The sequence below is a fragment of the Ipomoea triloba genome, chromosome 15 (genome assembly GCF_003576645.1).
Source record: "Ipomoea triloba cultivar NCNSP0323 chromosome 15, ASM357664v1".
Lineage (NCBI taxonomy): Eukaryota > Viridiplantae > Streptophyta > Magnoliopsida > Solanales > Convolvulaceae > Ipomoea > Ipomoea triloba.
Window position 1 is genome coordinate 2,925,270 of NC_044930.1, and position 20,407 is coordinate 2,945,676.

The window sequence follows — 20,407 nt, forward strand, 5'->3', positions numbered from 1 at the left end:
AATTAGTGCTGTTAGCGAACAGAGCATTCGACAAACTACTCGTGTTCGAGTTCGATAAGTGTTCGTTTATGTTCGTTTATTAAGGTAAATGAATATTAACAAACAAAATTTAGAGCTCTATAAATAAACGAACAGAGTCTGAACAATGGTAAGCTCGTTTGCTAAGTGTTCGCGAACAAACTCGTTTGTGTTCGTTTAGTAGTGTTCGCGAACAAGCTCGTTTAGTGTTTTTTTAATAATGTTCGCGAACATGTTTACAAACTTTTATATATATATATATATATATATATATATATATATATATATATATATATATATATATATATATATATATATATATATATAATTGTTCGTTAAGACGTGAACATAGATTATTTATTGTTCACGAACAAATTGTGTTCATGAACATGTACATGTGTTTGGTTATTAAGTGTTCACGAACGTATTCATAAACGTAAATGAACATGTTTGTGAACGTGTTTGTCAACGTTTGCGAACACGTTCGTGAACGTGTTCGTTAACGTTAACAAACACGTTCGCGAACGTTAACGAACGCGAACACAAACAAAATTTTCAAAAACCTTAACAAACGAACACGAACACGAACAAAATTCTTAACAAATGAACACGAACAACCTCCGTTCGTTTATGTTCGGTTCGTTAACAGCACTGTATACACTATTTGTAGTAGTAGCACACCCTGAGATGGTGCATTGCCAAATGATTATTTATTTTTCACAAGTGAAAGCTTGAACAAATTAATAACATCAAAATCGCAATAGTTTTATCTTTTTGACAAAAGAAATTAATTATTCTCTTTTTGGTCTTATTGTCGTTTTGATTTACAGATATAGTAACCAAATATGTATACATGTTTAAATATATAATGCATTGTTAATGTATAATTATTGGTGCGAGTAAAAAAACATAATAAATCAAAATCAAATCTTAAATAACACATATTAGCCCAAAAAATGTGCGTATAACCTGTTTGATTATAATGATCGGCTCCTGATTCAAAGCATACCCCTCCCGGATTCTAAGGTGCCCGATAAGCTCATTTGGATGGAGGACGCTAAGGGTGTCTATACTGTTAAAAGCTGCTATAAGGCTCTCGCCGCTAATTCCCAGTTGGCCGTCATACCTTTCTGGACAAAGGCTTGGAAATTCATGTTGCCACCGAAAATAAAAACATTCTTCTGGCAGCTTTGCTCAGACTCTCTGCCTACTCATGATCGGTTAAGATCTAGACATATTAATGTTCCGGACCACTGTCAAATTTGTAATACTGATGAAGAGTCCTCCTGCCACTTATTTGTGAGATGCCCTCTTGCTAGGGAATGCTGAAACATTCTTGGAGATATAGATTATCATTCTCCAACAACTTTTCTCGAATGGCTGGAGCATATCTTTACCACCAAAACTAACAATGCAGTCTGCAAGATCATTACTATCTGCTGGAAAATCTGGGATGCCAGAAATGAAAAGATTTGGAATAGCACTATCCTCCCAGCCCCTTTTATCTGTCACTATGCATTAAACTTTTTGTTTGAGTGGTCATCTGTTCACACTACTGCTAATCCCATTGACAGGTTGCATGCAGCCACTACTTGGTCCAAGCCCCCACATGGGTTGCTTAAACTTAATACTGATGCTGCTATCGATCAAAGTAACCACAACATGGGTTTCGGCTTTGTTCTTCGCAATTCCGAGGGTTGTTTCATCGCTGCTTGCCGCCTTCCATGGAATGGAGTTTATCGCCCTGATGAAGCAGAAGCGATCAGTATCCGAGAGGCATTGAAGTGGACTAAGAGCCTGCAGTTTGATAATATACAAGTGGAGAGTGATTGCCAACTTGTTGTTAATGGCATTCTTCATGATTTTGATTTAGCTTCCTCTCTCCAACTTATTTTTGATGACATTAGAAAAATAGCTTCTAGTTATGTTAACTTAAGCTTTTTGTTTGCTAAACGATCTGCGAATAGGGTTGCCATTGCTTAGCTCGGGAAGCCTTATCCATGACTGATCGTACGGACTGTTTCACTGTTCCTTTCCCTTCCATTGCTCACGTTTTGAGCTTGGACTTTCATAATGAATCATATCCTTTATCTTCAAAAAAAAAAAAGAAAATGCAAAAATTAACTTTTTATGTTCTAAAATTTTGAAGTCTGGTGAGATTGTAAGTGTCGGCAGAGAATGTTGGCAGCAGCCACATTAGGTAGCACACAAAGTTTGGCAAGCTACAATATTTAAATGGAGTTAGGAATGTTAGGCACCTACAAAGTTTGAACAAAACTATTTATTGTTTGGTCCCTACATTTTAGGCTAACTACAAAATGACCCCAAATCTACAACTATAAATAGGGAGGTCATTTGCCATTCTTGTCATCCCAAATCATTCTATTCTTCCCTCATATACTAGAGATATTAGAGAGTTTGTTGAGTGTATTTCTCCTTCCTAGCAAGAGAGAATTATCCTTGTTTTCTCCTTGTTAGTTAGAGAGTGGTTGTAACTCCTATTTTCTCATAGTGAAATTCTTCTACCCTTGCCCATGGTTTTTACCCTAATTTGTTTAGGGGTTTTCCACGTAAAATCTGTGCCTCATTTATTTTTCTTTCTCAAATTATTGTTGCAATCTGATCTATCCCACTTCCGCTGGCGCAACAATTGGTATCAGAGCCTTCAGATATATTGTTCAGAATTTGTTTCAAGAACAATATGGCAGCGAAATTTGAGATTGAAAAATTCAATGGGAAAAATTTCTCATTGTGGAAATTGAAGGTGAAGGCTATCCTGAGGAAAGACAACTGTCTAGCAGCTATCAGTGAAAGGCCGGTGGATTTTACTGATGACAAAAATGGAGCGAGATGAACGAGGATGCTATGGCGGATCTATACCTATCAATAGCAGATGGAGTATTGTCAAGCATCGAGGAGAAGAAGACGGCCAAGGAGATTTGGGATCACCTCAACCGGTTGTACGAGGCCAAGTCACTGCACAACAAAATTTTCCTTAAGAGGAAATTATATACTCTTCGTATGTCAGAATCTACTTCAGTGACGGAACACTTAAATACGCTGAATACTCTATTTTCCCAGCTTACATCTCTAAGCTGTAAAATAGAGTCACAGGAGCGTGCGGAATTTCTACTTCAGAGTCTACCTGATTCGTATGATCAGCTCATCATCAACTTAACAAACAACATCCTTACAGACTATCTAGTCTTCGATGATGTTGCAGCTGCGGTTCTTGAAGAAGAAAGTCGGCGCAAGAACAAGGAGGACAGACAAGTCAATCTGCAACAGGCAGAGGCGTTAACGGTGATGAGAGGAAGGTCAACAGAACGTGGCCAAAGCAGTGGTCGTGGTAGATCAAAATCAAGTAAGAAGAATTTAAAGTGTTACAACTGTGGAAAGAAGGGTCACCTGAAGAAAGATTGTTGGAATTTACCTCAAAATTCCAATCCTCAAGGAAATGTTGCAAGTACCTCAGATGATGGAAGTGCTCTTTGTTGCGAAGCACCAATAGCTAGGGAAGGCAGAAAAAGGTTCGCGGATATATGGCTTATAGACTCGGGAGCCACATATCACATGACCTCAAGGAGAGAATGGTTCCATCATTATGAACCAATCTTAGGAGGATCTATGTACAGCTGCGACGATCATGCCTTGGAGATTATCGGCATTGGAACCATCAAGCTGAAGATGTACGATGGAACAGTCCAAACTGTTCAGGATGTGCGGCACGTGAAGGGCCTGAAGAAAAATCTATTATCCTATGGAATATTGGATAATAGTGCAACCAAGATTGAAACACAGAAAGGAGTCATGAAGATTTTCCAAGGAGCGCTTGTGGTGATGAAAGGGGAGAAGATAGCTGCAAATTTATACATGCTGAAGGGAGAGACTTTGCAAGAAGCAGAGGCATCGGTTGCCGCATGTAGTCCAGACTCTACGCTGCTATGGCATCAGAAACTTGGGCACATGTCAGAACAAGGAATGAAGATTCTTGTGGAGCAAAAGCTACTTCCGGGGTTAACAAAGGTATCACTTCCTTTGTGTGAGCATTGTATAACAAGTAAGCAGCATCGTCTTAAATTCAGCACATCAAATTCTAGAGGCAAGGTTGTTCTAGAATTGGTTCACTCTGATGTGTGGCAAGCACCGGTTCCATCCCTAGGAGGGGCAAAGTATTTTGTCTCATTCATCGACGATTACTCTAGGAGATGCTGGGTGTACCCTATCAAGAGAAAGTCAGATGTGTTTGCGACTTTCAAAGCCTTCAAAGCACGGGTGGAACTTGATTCCGGGAAGAAGATCAAGTGTTTCAGGACAGATAATGGAGGGGAATATACAAGTGAGGAATTTGATAACTTCTACAAAAAGGAAGGCATCAAAAGGCAGTTCACAGTGGCATACACTCCTCAACAAAATGGAGTGGCAGAGCGGATGAACAGAACCTTGCTGGAAAGGACAAGAGCAATGTTGAGGGCTGCGGGCTTAGAAAAATCATTCTGGGCAGAAGCAGTCAATACCACCTGTTATTTGGTGAATCGAGCTCCATCAACTGCAATCGAGCTGAAGACACCAATAGAGATGTGGACTGGTAAGCCTGTTGATTATTCAAACCTCCATATATTTGGAAGCATTGTGTATGCAATGTACAATGCCCAGGAAATTACAAAGTTGGATCCGAAGTCCAGGAAATGTAGATTCTTGGGGTATGCTGATGGAGTTAAGGGGTATCGCTTGTGGGATCCCACTGCCCACAAAGTTGTCATCAGCAGGGATGTTATCTTTGTAGAGGACAAGCTACAAAGAGGAGAAGTTGATGATAGCACGGAAAAAGAGAAGCCAGAAACTACTCAGATACAGGTAGAGGAGGAATTTGAACAAGATTCTTCTGAAGCAGAACCGGCGCACGAGGAACCAGAACCAGAACGCTCTAGAGCTCTAACAACTCGTCAATCAGACCGTGAAAGAAGATGTCCCACTTGGCACTCAGATTATGTTATGGAAGGGAATGTTGCATACTGCCTTCTAACAGAGGATGGTGAGCCATCAACCTTTCAGGAGGCGATAAACAGCTCAGATGTTTCTCAATGGACGGCAGCAATGCAGGAAGAAATAGAAGCTCTCCATAAAAATAATACATGGGAACTTGTGCCACTACCACAAGGAAGGAAGCCAATTGGTAACAAATGGGTCTTCAAAATCAAAAGGAATGGTGACGATCAAGTGGAGCGGTATCGTGCAAGACTGGTGGTGAAGGGATATGCTCAGAAAGAAGGTATTGATTTCAATGAAATATTTTCACCTGTGGTTCGACTAACAACAGTTCGTGTAGTTTTGGCGATGTGTGCTACATTCAACTTACATCTAGAGCAGCTAGATGTGAAAACAGCTTTTCTTCATGGAGATCTTGAAGAAGAGATATATATGCTCCAGCCTGAAGGATTTGAAGACAAATAGAATCAGAACTTGGTTTGCAGTTTGAACAAATCTCTGTACGGTTTAAAGCAGGCGCCAAGGTGTTGGTATAAGAGATTTGATTCCTTCATCATGTGCCTTGGATACAACAGACTGAATGCAGACCCTTGTGCATATTTCAAGAGGTTTGGAAAAGATAACTTTGTTATATTGCTGTTGTATGTAGATGACATGTTGGTCGCAGGCCCCAACAAAGATCACATTGATGAATTGAAGGCACAACTGGCTAGGGAATTTGAAATGAAGGACTTGGGACCAGCAAACAAGATTCTAGGGATGCAAATTCACCGAGACAGAGGTAATAGGAAGATTTGGCTTTCTCAAAAGAATTATTTAAAGAAAATCTTGTCACGTTTCAGCATGCAAGATTGTAAGCCAATTTCTACCCCTCTTCCTATTAATCTCAAAGTATCCTCAAGTATGAGTCCTAGCAATGAAGAAGGAAGGAAGGAGATGTCTCGAGTACCGTATGCATCAGCGGTGGGGAGTCTAATGTTCGCTATGATATGTACAAGACCAGACATTGCGCAAGCAGTGGGAGTAGTTAGTCGGTACATGGCGAATCCAGGCAGAGAGCATTGGAACTGTGTAAAGAGGATCCTAAGATACATCAAGGGGACCTCAGATGTTGCATTATGTTATGGAGGATCAGACTTTCTTATCAACGGGTATGTGGATTCTGACTATGCAGGGGATTTGGATAAAAGTAAATCTACGACAAGGTATGTGTTCAAAGTTGCTGGTGGAGCTGTAAGCTGGGTTTCAAAACTGCAAGCAGTTGTGGCTACGTCAACAACAGAAGCAGAATATGTAGCAGCTACACAAGCCAGTAAAGAAGCAATTTGGTTGAAAATGCTATTGGAGGAGCTCGGGCACAAACAAGAGTTTGTCTCTTTGTTTTGTGATAGTCAGAGTGCCTTGCATCTAGCAAGGAATCCTGCATTTCATTCAAGGACGAAACACATACGAGTGCAGTACCATTTCATCCGAGAGAAGGTGGAAGAAGGGACAGTAGATTTGCAGAAAATCCATACCACGGACAACGTAGCAGATTTCCTAACAAAGGTAATCAATGTTGATAAGTTTACTTGGTGTCGATCTTCCTGTGGCCTGATAGAGACGTAAGCGACATGGAAAGTGCAAGGTAGAAAGAATGGTGTGAATATATGATTTTTACAATCTAATCTTCAAGTGGGAGATTGTCGGCAGAGAATGTTGGCAGCAGTCACATTAGGTAGCACACAAAGTTTGGCAAGCTACAATATTTAAATGGAGTTAGGAATGTTAGGCACCTACAAAGTTTGAACAAAACTATTTATTGTTTGGTCCCTACATTTTAGGCTAACTACAAAATGACCCCAAATCTACAACTATAAATAGGGAGGTCATTTGCCATTCTTGTCATCCCAAATCATTCTATTCTTCCCTCATATAATAGAGATATTAGAGAGTTTGTTGAGTGTATTTCTCCTTCCTAGCAAGAGAGAATTATCCTTGTTTTCTCCTTGTTAGTTAGAGAGTGGTTGTAACTCCTATTTTCTCATAGTGAAATTCTTCTACCCTTGCCCATGGTTTTTACCCTAATTTGTTTAGGGGTTTTCCACGTAAAATCTGTGCCTCATTTATTTTTCTTTCTCAAATTATTGTTGCAATCTGATCTATCCCACTTCCGCGGGCGCAACAGTAAGGTGAAATATGACTTTCTTGATGGCAAAAGTTTATTTTTGAAAGTGGAATTTGTGTGTGTTTTTTTTTGGGTTTTAAAATTAGCGATAAAATTAGTTAAAATATTAAATGATGGGACAAAAATGGAATAAGCAGAAGTGTGAGATGAAAAAGGCGGGAAAATAAGGACGCCCTAAAATTTGATAGAATCAAATCCTAACCAAAAAAGGGGAATTCTTTGGACTTTCAGTAACCTCACCTACTCCGACCAGCGAGTGAAATGCTGAAAGCCTGAAACCTCAGCCTAAGAGCTCCGAACAGTGAGTGAAATACTGAAACCTCAGCCAAAGAGCATATTCGAGTATCGGTTGAATTTTTGTTCATTTGTAGATTCAACGCATTGGTGCCTGGTTGAAACAAACTGCTTACTTTTCTTCCACAGGTTAGCTTTTTATTTTTTATTTTTTATTTTTGAAGTCCTCCATTTGATTTAACCTTGCTCAGGACTTCATAAATTTTCAGCATTGTATCAATTTGCTATAACTACTTGTAAAATTTCAAAATATTAGGGCTTGGTTGAGTGAGAACACTGCAGAGTGAAGTTGGAGAAAACATGGAGAGAATTCATGTAGCAGTTAGGGCTAGACCGCTCTCTCCGGAAGAAGCTAAGACCAGTCCTTGGCGAATCTCCGACAACTCCATTTTCTTTTCCAATCCACCATCAGCAAAATTTGATTTTGGTACTGATTTTGTTTCCTTAAACTTGACTTTTTATTCCCCAGCATCATTTAAAAAAACATTTTTGAAATGCTAAAACAATAAATCTAGAAGTTTGTTTCATTTTTGTTATTTAGATAAGATATTTGGGGAGGAATGCAAGACAGTAGATGTCTACAATGCTCGCACTAAGGACATTGTTTCAGCTGCTGTCCAAGGATTTAATGGTACTCTAACTTCTATTTACTTATATTTTTGCAATATTTGAGTAATTTATAATGCATATATTATTTTTAATAACCTTATTATCTTAAATTTGCACCACCTTAGATTGCCTTATGAATTATGATTTGCTTTTATTGGCTTTAGAGTGGTGCTTAGATGGAGTGACAATGACACAAGCCATTAGTAGTACATAGTTAAAATATTTTGAGTCACTCTATTCCCATTTTATGTGATTTGAATTAATTGCCCAGCATTTCTTTTACAAGTCTCCTCGTTATTATTTTAGTATCTATTTTGTAATCTACTTACATACCTATATGCTGTTTTGTATAGGAACTGTCTTTGCATATGGACAAACAAGCAGTGGAAAGACACATACTATGCGAGGTTCAAGTTCTGAACCAGGAGTCATCCCTCTGGCCGTGCATGATCTTTTTAATTTCATACAAGAGGTAGTTGCAATTGTCTATTTAAAATCTTATTTTTAGTTGTCATCACAGAACTACACTTTACCTAAATTAAATCTTAAGGAAACCTCTAATATAAAAGAAAGGGTAGTGGGGCTTCTTTCAAGTATATAATTCAGGACTCATGGTGTTTTAGTCGTTTGATTAGCATTATTTTACTAATTCCTTTGTCTTACATTAGCAACTGATAGCTATCAGTTCATTGCCATTAGTGCTCAATCATTTTTTCTGTGTAGGATGTTTCCAAATTTCACTATGCTCATCTCTATAAATTTCATTGTGGATTGAGAGTTTGATGGAGATAAAATCCACTTTCAAATGTAAATATTTATAAAAGAGTCAGCATCTACATTAATGAATTTTAATAGATTTGAATTTAAATTCATTCTTTTTCTTTTAGGAAATGTATCATCAATTTAAATTTATCCTTGTATTTTTAGGCAGTGGATCGAGAATTTCTTTTACGGATGTCCTATATGGAAATTTATAATGAGGAAATAAATGATTTGTTGGCCCCTGAGCATTGGAGATTACAGATCCATGAAAGTATTGAGGTAGTTGGTTTACCTCCTTTTTCATCTACTCATATAAACGCTTCATTCCTTCCATAATTTAATCCAATTTTCTCCCTCTCCGTCTTCATCCCATCCCACATGAAGCGTGGAATATTTGTTGCTGGTTTGAGGGAAGAGATTGTTGCTTCCCCAGAACAAGTACTTGAGCTTATGGAGTTTGGAGAATGTGAGTTCTTGTTGACAGTTTGACTTTTGTTTCTTGTCAACTCTCTCAATCTTTCTTGCCTCACATCTACGTTGTTACTTATTTGAAGTTGATTTTATTTATTTATATCAGTTTCCTACTTGATAAAATGATAAATATAAATAGTTTCATATGACCTATACATAAAATGTTTTCAATTGAAAGTATATTAAATTATTCTATTTATTTATTTATTTTATTTATATAAAATCTTTTTGGAATAACACACTTTCTAATAAGTCTGTCACTCAAAATTTGCTTCTGATATATTTGACCTCACCAAGATTCGTCCTCTTATATTTGACCCCAGTACCCCACCAATAAAAGATTGAGGAAGATTTCACCATCTTCTTGTAAAGTGCTTCCGGCAAAGGATAACCATTTTAGTTCTCTTGTTTCTATATATTTTGCAGTTCATCGTCATACAGGAGAAACAAATATGAACTTGCATAGCAGTAGGTCTCATACAATTTTTCGTATGGTAGGTAATTGTTCTTTTGAATGGCATTTCATGATTTAAAAAGTAAGTTCAAATGCTTAACACATCTGGTCATATAGATAATTGAGAGCAGGCAGAAGGCTGAACATACGCCTGCAGATAATTCATGTGATGCAGTTCGTGTATCTGCTCTGGTATGTAGTTGGGATGTGTTATATTTTACTATCTAATTACTGTTATCCATTTATTTTTACTTTCTCTTCTACAATATATTTGGTATTAACCCTTTGTGTCTTCTTCTTTTAGAATTTAGTGGATCTTGCTGGTTCAGAACGAGCTGCTAAGACTGGAGCTGAAGGCGTTCGTTTGAAAGAAGGCTCTCATATCAACAAGAGCCTGATGACTTTAGGAACTGTTATAAAAAAGCTAAGTGAAGGTGCTGAGAGCCAAGGGTAAGTTTGAGAATTGCTGGACACATGACTTGGGGAGAGTTTCCCTTGTCACATTTGTAATGCATCACTCTGATCCTTTCAGTGGCCATGTTCCTTATCGAGACAGCAAGCTCACACGTATTTTGCAGCCAGCATTGGGTGGAAATGCAAATACTGCAATTATATGCAACATTACTCTTGCTCAGGTAACACTTAAAAAGTTCGTAAATTATGATTTTACTGACAATTCTCTTGCATACTCCAATCAAATATATTGCATTTTTGATATAGTTTAGGTAGGATGAGACTGACTGAAGCAACGGAAGTACTGAATAAAAAAGTGCGGTCCATTTCATCTGCATTGAGTCACTCTTTAGTATTGTTTAGTCTATGACAATCCCTACCAGATAGTATGAGTTCCTAAACTTGATAGACCTGTTCAGGCTACATAATAGAAATGAGAAAATAAAGGATTGTGACTATTGTGCAGAACCATAATTGATTGGACTAATCTCACTTTGTTACTGTGGATCCATTCTAATTTATTTTGTCCACAGAAAGAATGTCAAGAATGATTTTTGTTTTAAAATCTAAAAATAAGAGGATAGGGACAGAAATTCTAGCAAATATGTCTACCCATTGACATTGTTCTTTCATGCTTGATTGGCCTATTATCTGGACCACCATTTTATAAGGAAGCTCTTGTTTGGTGCTTCTTTCTTTTTCTTATTTTTCATAGCTGTGTTATTATAATTGTCAAATGATTTTTCATTTTATCTCTGACTTATTACAGGTTCATGCTGATGAGACTAAGAGTAGTCTTCAATTTGCAAGCAGGGCATTACGTGTTACAAACAGTGTTCATGTTAATGAGGTTATGCTCTTGAGAAACATTCTACACATGATTATACTTCTTTATTAGCTTTTGGCTTTCTTGCAAATTCAGAGTGGACTTGTTGCTTGAGCCCTGCATTTGCTGATTTCTAGCCTTGTTAAAATTTTTGTTCTTTGATTACTATTGTAGTTGTACCACTTTCTGCTCCCTTTGCCTTTTAGCTTTGTAAAGAGTTTTCTTTTCTGTGATTCTGATTTCTGAATCTACTTCATGTTTTAATTATAGATAATGACTGATGCTGCTTTACTCAAGCGCCAAAAGAAAGAGATTGAGGAGCTTCGAGCTAAGTTGCAGGTTGTGCTAAGTATTCATGCTCATGATTTCATTTTCAGATACTTGCTTTCAACTGCTGACTAGCTTATATACTCTATTATAGGCTTCACCTTCCGAACATCTTGAAGAAGAAATACTCAATTTGCGGAACACTTTGTTGAAGGTTCACTTATTTTCTAGTGTTTTGAGCGATTGCCATAACCTTAAACTTACAGCTTTCTCTCTGTAGAGTGAATTGGAGAGGGAACGGATTGCATTAGAATTGGAAGAAGAAAAGAAAGCTCAAGCAGAAAGGGACAAGAGGCTGCAAGAACAAGCGAAAAAGATTGAAAACTTAAGTACAATGGTCTTGTGCTCTAATAGGGATGAGAGCCGTGATGTCTATAAGAAGGTTTGTTGGTCTTTCCAAGTCTTCCCAATATAGTTTTGCTGATTATGTAGAGAATTCAGGAATAATTTGTGCACCGTGATGATATCTAAAAGGTCTTCTGTTCCTGGAATTTTTTTTCATTACTTTTCATTGATTGGTAATGATAAACAACTGGGCCCCCCCTTGTCAGTCTTTAAAATATTGTTGTTAATATCTTATTACAGTATTGCTATGAGTGAACAGCTCTGCATCTGAATACTCTTCTGGCACATCTATCTTTTCAACGTGACGAATTAGATCATAGATTGAATATTCTAGGTGATCCCTTTAATAGTAGTTAGTGCTGGATTTTATAACTCCACAAGCATTTTGATCATTTTGCTTTAAGTTAGCTTCATTTGTGTCTCAATTTTTGTGATTTAATACTAGGAACAATTTATTAGTGACTTTAGGCCATGAAATTGGTTTATTCCATATGATTTTTTTCCCTCTCAGTTGCTATCTTAGTTAGCTTTTAGTTATGCAAATTTCCTAGTGCCTTCACTATTTTTTTTTTTAAATTTTATTTTATTATTGATCTTTTGCCATAAACTTTATTAGATGCCTGCAGCTTTCTTTTTATATAATTGGATTTGATGTTTTACCAATTGTAGGATAAAAGACGTGATACATGGTGTCCAGGTAACCTTTCACGGATGAATTCGAAGGAGGTATGATTTTGTGTCTTGTTTTGTATCATTATAGTGTTATGATGCATTTTTTGTCAGATCAGATCTAATTATCAAGTATCAAATGACTGCACTTAGAAAAATAATGCAACTACTAGTGCAACTTTGAGTATGATAAATTATCTCCATCTGACTTCCCTTAATTGCTGCATAAATTGAATTATTGTGACCACCACATAATAAAAGAACCTGCAATCATAATCTTTGGTATTCATTCCTATGTTAACTGATAGAGGGAACCCTATTTCAAATTTCCTTGTATTCAGAATTCATGCATTTACAATCTCATATATTCATTCCTCTATCAATTAATATATGAATCTTATTTCAATTTTCCTTGTATTCAGAATTCCTGTATTCATAAGCTCTTTCTCCATGAATATTTTGAGAAATTTTAGACTTCTCTTCTTCTTCTTTTTATTTATTTATTTATTTACCTGAACTTAAATTGATACTATTCTTTGACTCTTCAGTTGTGTTCGACGGTTAAAGGAGATCTTTCTGCAGTCAGACCCATTAGAGCAGGACTTGACCTGGAACCTCTTCTTCCTTTTGAAGAACTATTTGTTCCTGATTCTGTGGATAACTCTTCCAATCAAGAAGGGGATTTTATGAATATGCTATCAGAAGACTGTAGTGTTCCTGACCAACAAGCTTTGGTGCATGTTACTAACAGGAGAAAGGGGGCTCCTAGGAAGAAAAGCTTACAAACAGTTAATCTTATGCTCTTTTATCATTTAAAGTGTGTTCACTTTGTGATTATGTGCTTTAACATCATTCTTTTTCCCCCTGGCAGGAGGACAGAAGATCAGTTGATATGCAATCAGAATATGAGGAATTGCTTTTAGAATTTGAAGCACATGTAATACATTTATTTGGTTTTTATTCTATAATAGTATTGAAAAACTTTCATTCTTTTTAATATACTCAAGGGGAATGGGGATTGAACTTGAGATGACCTCTTATATAGTCTCAAGACTATTCTCTATTAATATTAATCCCGTGAAGGGCTTCCTTTAATTGAATTACATGCTTGTCTTCACTTTTGCTAGAAAACTGTGAGTGAGATACAAATTGACTATTTAACAAGGAAGATTGCTGGAGTTGAGGCTGATCTGATTGAAAAATGTAATGATAGTTCCATGCAATATAACAATGATACGATTCACTTGATGGGGAACAAATATTTAATGGAGCCAGAAGCTATACTTGTTATTAAGCAGCTCCATGAAAAGGTGTTCCTCAATTAGGTTCCCTTTATTTCCTATCATATCTTTATAATTGTTTCAACCTTTTGCCTCTTTTTCATAAATTAGCATCTAAATGCTGCTAACTTGTTTTGTACTAATGTATTTTCTGCATTATACTAAATCATAGTTGGTCTTATTCAGATCAGAGTGTTAGAGATGGAGAGATCCTCAAACCAAGAAAGTTTGGACAGTGTAGTTGAGTTAGCAACTGAACAAACCATATCTGCAAGGGAGAAGTATGAAGAGGTAACCAGGAATAAAATTTTGTGCTTCAAATTTCGATGTATTCTGAATAGGCTAGTTAGTCTAGAGAAATAGCTGAGCAAAATGTTGACATTTGTGACAGAGTATTAATAAGTTAATTACATAGGTTCAATACTTAGTTCTTCCAAGTTCCAATAATAGAAGTTTGTTCACCATAAATACATTTTCCCTCTTTAAGGAACTGCTTGTTTAATATGTAATTTGGATTTTTTGGTCTGTGTTCCTTTTAAGTTCATTTAAAAATACTTGACTTATTGACCTACCTGGCTATATCCCCTTATTGGTAGATATATAATATTCAATAATTAAATTGCATTATGTCAAATATTTTAAAAAGTTTACTCATGTTTCTTACAAACAGTGAACATATTAACTTTTCACTTTGAGTGAATCTCGAGACAATTGTAATGAACTATGGAAGTCATATGAACACTGTTATAGTATGAATCTGATTGACTATTTGGCTCTCAGATGCTATAAAAACAATGGAATTGAATTTCCTTTCTTTTTTGTTTGGGAATCTGCATTTCTATCTTTATTAATTTGTTTTGTTTACACTTGTGGACTTTTTCACTGGAAATCTTTGATCATTGATGATTGCAGATCGGATATGTATCATGCCACTAATATGAAAAAAAAGAAAAATTAATAAGAACATTTTTTTTTCTCATCTTGCTACTGCTTAGAATGGAGGACAAATAAGGTCATCTTGCCAATAGGGAACTTGGGAAGAAATAGCAGTCAAAAGCACTACCAATAGGGATTGAGAGCGTATAGTTTATAATTTTATAAAGTATTGTTCTTAGATTATTTTATTATTATTATTTATATTAGGTTTATCAAGAGCTTTTGGGTGCAAAAGAGGAGGCTAAGGAGGCCAAGGAGCAACTTGCTTCAGTGCAATTTGCAGAAGTAAGTTCAATATTTTATTCAAAGTTCCATTCTTGTACTCTCATGTCTCATGCTAAGATTCTGTGTTAATTTCGCCATGATAACCTTCCCCCATGGGAACTACCTTCAGGAGAAAAACTTTATGAGTCAAGTTCTGGCAGAAGTTCAAGGAATGATGATCGAAGTAGAAAATTCAAGAAACCTTACTGATTCTGTCATTCCAGTTATGGATGATCTCTTACAATCATACTCTGTCATATCCAATTCACTTGCTGTGAGTATTATCCCTTATGAGGATTGAATAAAATATGTGTATATGTGTTGCTTTAGTTGAAATGCCATTAACGTGTAAATTAGGCAATCTCCACTTCAATTGTGACTGATATATATATGTATCCGTGTGTTTGGTTAACCATTATTTTGGTGTTCCACCTTCAGGAATTAAAGTCTTTCCTGCCTGAGAGTTCTATGCAAATAAAATCAATAATTAGCAACCAAGAGAAAATATCTTCTTGCTCGAGTGTGAAAATCAACGAACTTGAGGATGAGAAGGTATGTTTTCGTTCTTGTTGATTATTTTCTGTATTTCTCTACGTCAACAATAAAGAAATATCTGACATTTTCATTAATCAAAATATCAAATGGCTTCTAAGTGTTTTTTTTATGCACCAACTTAAATGTAGATTCAACTGCACAACCAAAATTTGGATCTTCAAGTTCAGATCGAACAACTACAAAAAGTTGTTCATAGTTCTGAAAATGCATTAGTTGTAAGTTACGTCACTTTCTTATTTAATCTTTTTTTTTCTCTCCCTCTATGGTGTCTATGTTCTCTTACTGATATAGGCAAGTACTTTCCAGGAATACTCAGAAAAATATGAAGCTGAGAAGTTTGAACTCCTTTCTCAGATTCGTAGTCTTCAAAAGGAAATTTCAAGCTTATCTTCTTCATCCTTAGCTAGGGAAAAGGAATCACTTAGAAAAGATTTGGAGAAAACAAAAGCAAAGTTAAAAGATACAGAATCCAAGCTTAAAAATGCCATCCAAGAGAAAACGAAGCTTGAGGTTCGATGCTGGGTTCTTGAAATCTGATTTTGTTTTTGTTTTATTTACTCTTGTCATATTTCTTTCCTAACCTTTTTGTTATCATTAGGGAGAAAAAGCTTGTGCTGAGAGGGAAATCAAAATCTTGCATGGCCAGAAAGCTATTCTTGAACGTGACATAAACAAACATGACTCTATTGTTGGGAGAAGACGAGATTCAGTTGTTGATAGGAGCTCTAGTGTATTTGAGGCAAAAAGAGCCAAGGGAGCAGCTTTCTTGGCGGAACAGACCATGCAGGTAACAATGACTTAGCTTGAACATAACTGTCAAGGATTTTTGTAAATATTTTGTGTTAATTATCTTTGTATAGGGACTAGGATTAGTGAGCTATATCTGAAAATATTGTTCATCTTGCACATTCTATAATGAGTCCAAACTGCAGGCTTTTTACTGTTTTCTTATATTTTTTATGCCTTTCTATTTTCCTAAGAATGTGTTGTTGTATGTTTGTAGTGCATGCTAACATACTAATATATATTTGAGCTTGATTTTATTGATGAAGATTCTCAATCTATTTTTAACTTTATTTTTGTAGGAGGAATACAAGAAACTTGAAGTCCTTGCATTTGAGATGGAGACAACTATTGCTTCTCTGGAAGAGCAACTAACAATCGCAAATGAGGAAAAAGAAGAGGCTGAGTCTAGAGCTGGCAGTTTGGCGTCTGACATACATACACTATCTGATGAACTCAATGTGTCAAATGCAGAACTAAGTGCTTTGAAGGAAGAGGTTTTGGATCTTGTAAGTTCTTTGTTCTGATACAACTCATTTTGTGCATCCTTAAATATGAACGGATCTATCTTGTTGACACGATAAACTATCTTGATTTCTTGTCAATAAACTTTTTCTATTTATGACAGAAATCTAGGTTGGAAGAATCTAAGTCTCACCATCAAGGATTGGAAAACACTATAAACACATTGTCTGAAGAAAAGGAGGACCTGGCAATGGTACGAGATTTCTTATGACATAAACAAGTGTATTTGGGAGTCCGTTACTGAATTAATGTGATTTATGGATAGTTTCATTTTCCCGCAGCAACTTGCTGATGCCCTTTTAGCTTTAGAGGAGGAAAAGGCTATATGGTTGGCCAAGGAAAGAGCTTCAGTTGAAGCCATTGAAGAAAAAACAAACGTATATAATGCTGAGATTGCCTCTTTATCCGAGGCAATGACCGAGGTAACCTTCAAGCTTATGGAGAAATACTGGCTGAATGGTGTTCTATAGTAAAATGCTTTTCCAAATTGCTTCTGGTTTTCAAGTCTCAAGACGTCTCCAGTTTTCACTAAATTTTAAGTGCCTACATTAAAGAATAGTGTGCTATATATCCAGATTGTTATCCTGATAATCACGTTACATACAGGTGAGAAATGAACTTGAAAATTACAGAGAAGAGTGCAAGCTCCTCAAAGAAAGTTTGACAAATTCAGAGAGATGCACCGCACTTGAAAAAGTTTGCAGGTTTGTCTTATCTTAGGCTTTCTAGTCTTGTGCAATCTTCTAGATGTGTTTCCTCATGAAATCTTTCCATGTTTTTCACAAAGTATAAATAGCCATTCTGATTTTCCCCTTGCTAGCATTATTAAAGCTTGATTAAGTGTAGGTGCCCTGGGCATGAATGATCCTGCTTGATATAAATACCTTTGATGCCTTTTTACAGTAACGAGAAATCACTGGAGATTGATCAGATGCGAATTGATCTAAGAGTTGCCGAGGAACATAGTACAAAAATACAAGAGGTGATTTTCAAATAATTTTGCAGCATCACTATTTCTCGTATTAACTGCTTCTCTGGGATGCTAATTTATTCTTCTATTCAGACTTTGAAATCACAACTGGAAGCAATGTCCTCGGAGCATTCCAGCACCATTGAAGAGGTAGAAAAACTTAGGATGGAATTAAGCATGCTTAGCAAAGAACGAGAGACTCTATTGGCCCGGATCAGGGACTTGGATTCACGACCAATCTCTAATCATGATCTTCAGGTTTTGGCTTGTTCTCCATTAAACACTTGATGTGCTATTCAAAGAGTGTGCATTAATGATATCTCCATGCATCTTGCTTATAATTTGACAATAACACGGTAATTGTTGCTTGGATGCAGAATTCAGAGCTTGAAGCGGAGCAACTAAGGAATAGACTTGCCAGTCTAGAGGTCAAGATGCATTCTGTAAGCACATTGAAAACCTTTGTACCAACTTTTGAAGATATCTCTCTTTTGCAATCATTGCTTCTATTTATTTGTTCTGTATTATCACATGGAAGGTAGGTGTAGCCTTTAAATGGCATTAGTACTGCTGTACTGGTTTATGATTTCTATGCTCTTGATGACAACCCTTCTTGTACTCTTAAACAGGATGAAGTCAACAACAATAAGGCGAGGGCTAAGCTTAGGATGAGACTTCACGGGACACACACAAAGCTAGAGGCATTCCGCGATAGATACAGAGAACTGGTGGATGAGATGGAGTTCATGAACAAAAAATTTGAGGCTGCTTCAAAAGAATTGAAGCAGCGATTAGCTTCGTGTGGTCATGAAATCCTCAACCTCAAGAAGCAGCTCGCTGCCCACAAAAGCTGATGAATATTTTTTGTAGCCTAGACTGTAAACTACTAGGAGACTAGGAGTAGATACCTTGTAAAGTACAAATTGTTGAGTCAAATGTTTACAAATTGTACATATAGCTCTGCAACATTGTAATTTGGTTCTTGACAATGCAAATTCATTAGAACATGGCCACCTAATAGTCTGAGGATTATTTATGTTCTTCATTCATGTCCCATGCTCGTACAGGTATCTTTCAGCAATGGCAGCATGAGTTGCTGCACCTACGTGGAGGACATCTTCGTCGATCATGAAACGAGGTGAGTGGCCGGTGTGCACTGATCCCAAGGTCTCATTCATTATCCCAATGTAGTAGAAGGCTGCAGGTATGACTTCAGAGTAGAACGAGAAATCTTCTGCACCCATCATCGGTGGAACCACTCTGAAATTTGTTGGACCGACCAAATCCACAGCGACCTTCTTCACGTGTTCATACATCCTCTCTTCATTCACTGTTGGAGGATAAATTGTGTCCTTGTCCTCGAAGAACTCCACTGTCGCTGAACATCTGAACACTCTTGCTTGTTCTGTAAAGACCTGTTGCAGATGATGCAGGAGCTTTTTTCAGGTTGAGGTAAAATGTTAGTTCTTCCATACATAATTTGAAACTCTGACTAACCTCTCTTATTCTTTTCAGAAGCTGATAGAAATTGGAGTTGGAGAAAGCCCTGAAAGTGCCACAAAGAACAACAGTCTCTGGTATGGTATGGAGAGAATCCCCAGTATCAACTGAAGTCACTGAGACCACCTGGTAAAACAAGTTCACATGTTTCAGTTTCATCAAAATGTATTACCTATTAGCACAAATTTTCAGTTAAGACGACACAAACCTGAGCATCTAGCGGGTTGGCTTCGCGCGAAACAATGCCTTGCAAGCTGATAACAGCAGCAGAGGCAGCAACCACAGGGTCAACACTGGCCAGGCCTTTTTTACCCCCGGTGATCACAGCCCGAAAAAAGCCACAGCCAGCCAGTAACGCTCCCGGTCTTGATCCAATCACACCGGTGGGGTGCTGATGAGAGACATGCACTGCAAAAATGGCCTCCACTTTGTCAAGAGCTCCATCTTTGATCATCCTTTTTGCTCCATTCCCAGCCTCTTCTGCTGGCTGGAAAATCAGTACCACTGTACCCTGTTCACAGAAATGTCACCAGGTAATTGCATGAATAGTAAAAACCTGAGCAGCTGTCATGCTTAAGTTAGACATTTTACTTTGACAAAAAGTAGCAGAACTTCCTGCAGTCTGTACCATGTACTCAATTACCCAGCTCCTTTTTACCCATGTGTGGAATTCAATAAGGAAAATACTATGTGTACTCTCATTTTCTACTCCACATACAAGATCTTGATGCAGACATTTGTATTGGGACTCACAGTCACGCCCGCCACATCAGATAGTAAAATTTAGGGAGTAAGATTTGGAAATTCATATACTAGAACTCATTCAATAAACTAATTGATGACCTAGATTTTTCAGTCTTGTCGTATTATATCCTGGGTCCCATGAAGAGATAAACTGAGTCACGAGTTTAACCCTCAAAGGGGAATGCTTGTGAGAAGGATTGTCGGGAGTCTTGCATAACATTTGAAAGGTCTTTGTGGTGCTACTTGCACCTTTAAACATTTCTAGATAGATGTCCCTTTTGTACTTGGCTTGTTAGGTCTAACATCTTGTTTGACTGTACAACTAAGACTCTCTCTTAGTTGTTCTTATCATTACCCAATTTGATTATGATCCAATAAAAAACAGTGGAAAATGAGGATAAGAATTAACTATTAATGTAATGATGCAAAAAATGATTGGGGGGGGGGGGGGGGGGGGGAAAAAAAA

The 20,407-nt window shown here is 37.0% G+C and overlaps 3 protein-coding genes across 4 annotated transcripts in view; 2 read left to right on the plus strand and 1 right to left on the minus strand.

The window, feature by feature from the left end:
* Nucleotides 1-1,065: 1,065 nt before the first annotated feature.
* On the plus strand, nt 1,066-2,001 carry LOC116006813. The gene is made up of 2 exons (XM_031247309.1): nt 1,066-1,282; nt 1,367-2,001. The coding sequence occupies exons 1-2, from the start codon at nt 1,066-1,068 to the stop codon at nt 1,999-2,001; spliced, it is 852 nt and encodes a 283-aa protein (XP_031103169.1).
* Nucleotides 2,002-7,148: 5,147 nt separating this feature from the next.
* LOC116006913 (kinesin-like protein KIN-7O) lies at nt 7,149-18,710 on the plus strand. Of its 2 annotated transcripts, XM_031247428.1 has the most exons (34): nt 7,149-7,178; nt 7,406-7,597; nt 7,725-7,895; nt 8,010-8,099; nt 8,431-8,549; nt 9,005-9,118; nt 9,224-9,305; nt 9,737-9,804; nt 9,882-9,956; nt 10,069-10,214; nt 10,297-10,399; nt 10,987-11,067; nt 11,314-11,382; nt 11,465-11,524; nt 11,591-11,752; nt 12,385-12,441; nt 12,933-13,172; nt 13,256-13,321; nt 13,512-13,694; nt 13,851-13,955; nt 14,808-14,885; nt 14,995-15,138; nt 15,303-15,416; nt 15,548-15,634; nt 15,726-15,929; nt 16,018-16,206; nt 16,505-16,711; nt 16,831-16,920; nt 17,009-17,149; nt 17,334-17,431; nt 17,631-17,709; nt 17,791-17,955; nt 18,075-18,140; nt 18,327-18,710. In XM_031247428.1, the coding sequence occupies exons 3-34, from the start codon at nt 7,769-7,771 to the stop codon at nt 18,549-18,551; spliced, it is 3,834 nt and encodes a 1,277-aa protein (XP_031103288.1). In that variant the 5' UTR covers nt 7,149-7,178; nt 7,406-7,597; nt 7,725-7,768; the 3' UTR covers nt 18,552-18,710. The 2 variants fall into 2 exon arrangements, with proteins under 2 accessions (XP_031103288.1, XP_031103289.1); XM_031247429.1 differs by lacking the exons at nt 7,149-7,178; nt 7,406-7,597; nt 7,725-7,895; nt 8,010-8,099 and having other exon boundaries at nt 8,531-8,549; nt 9,009-9,118.
* LOC116006914 (IAA-amino acid hydrolase ILR1-like 6) overlaps nt 18,603-20,407 on the minus strand; it is a 5,235-nt gene continuing 3,430 nt past the window's right edge. The window contains exons 3-5 of the mRNA XM_031247430.1: nt 19,406-19,708; nt 19,195-19,323; nt 18,603-19,112 (exon numbers count right to left, since the gene is read on the minus strand). Of these exons, the coding sequence (XP_031103290.1) occupies nt 18,744-19,112; nt 19,195-19,323; nt 19,406-19,708 (801 nt within the window). The 3' untranslated portion in view covers nt 18,603-18,743. The remainder of the gene's footprint in view (nt 19,113-19,194; nt 19,324-19,405; nt 19,709-20,407) is intronic.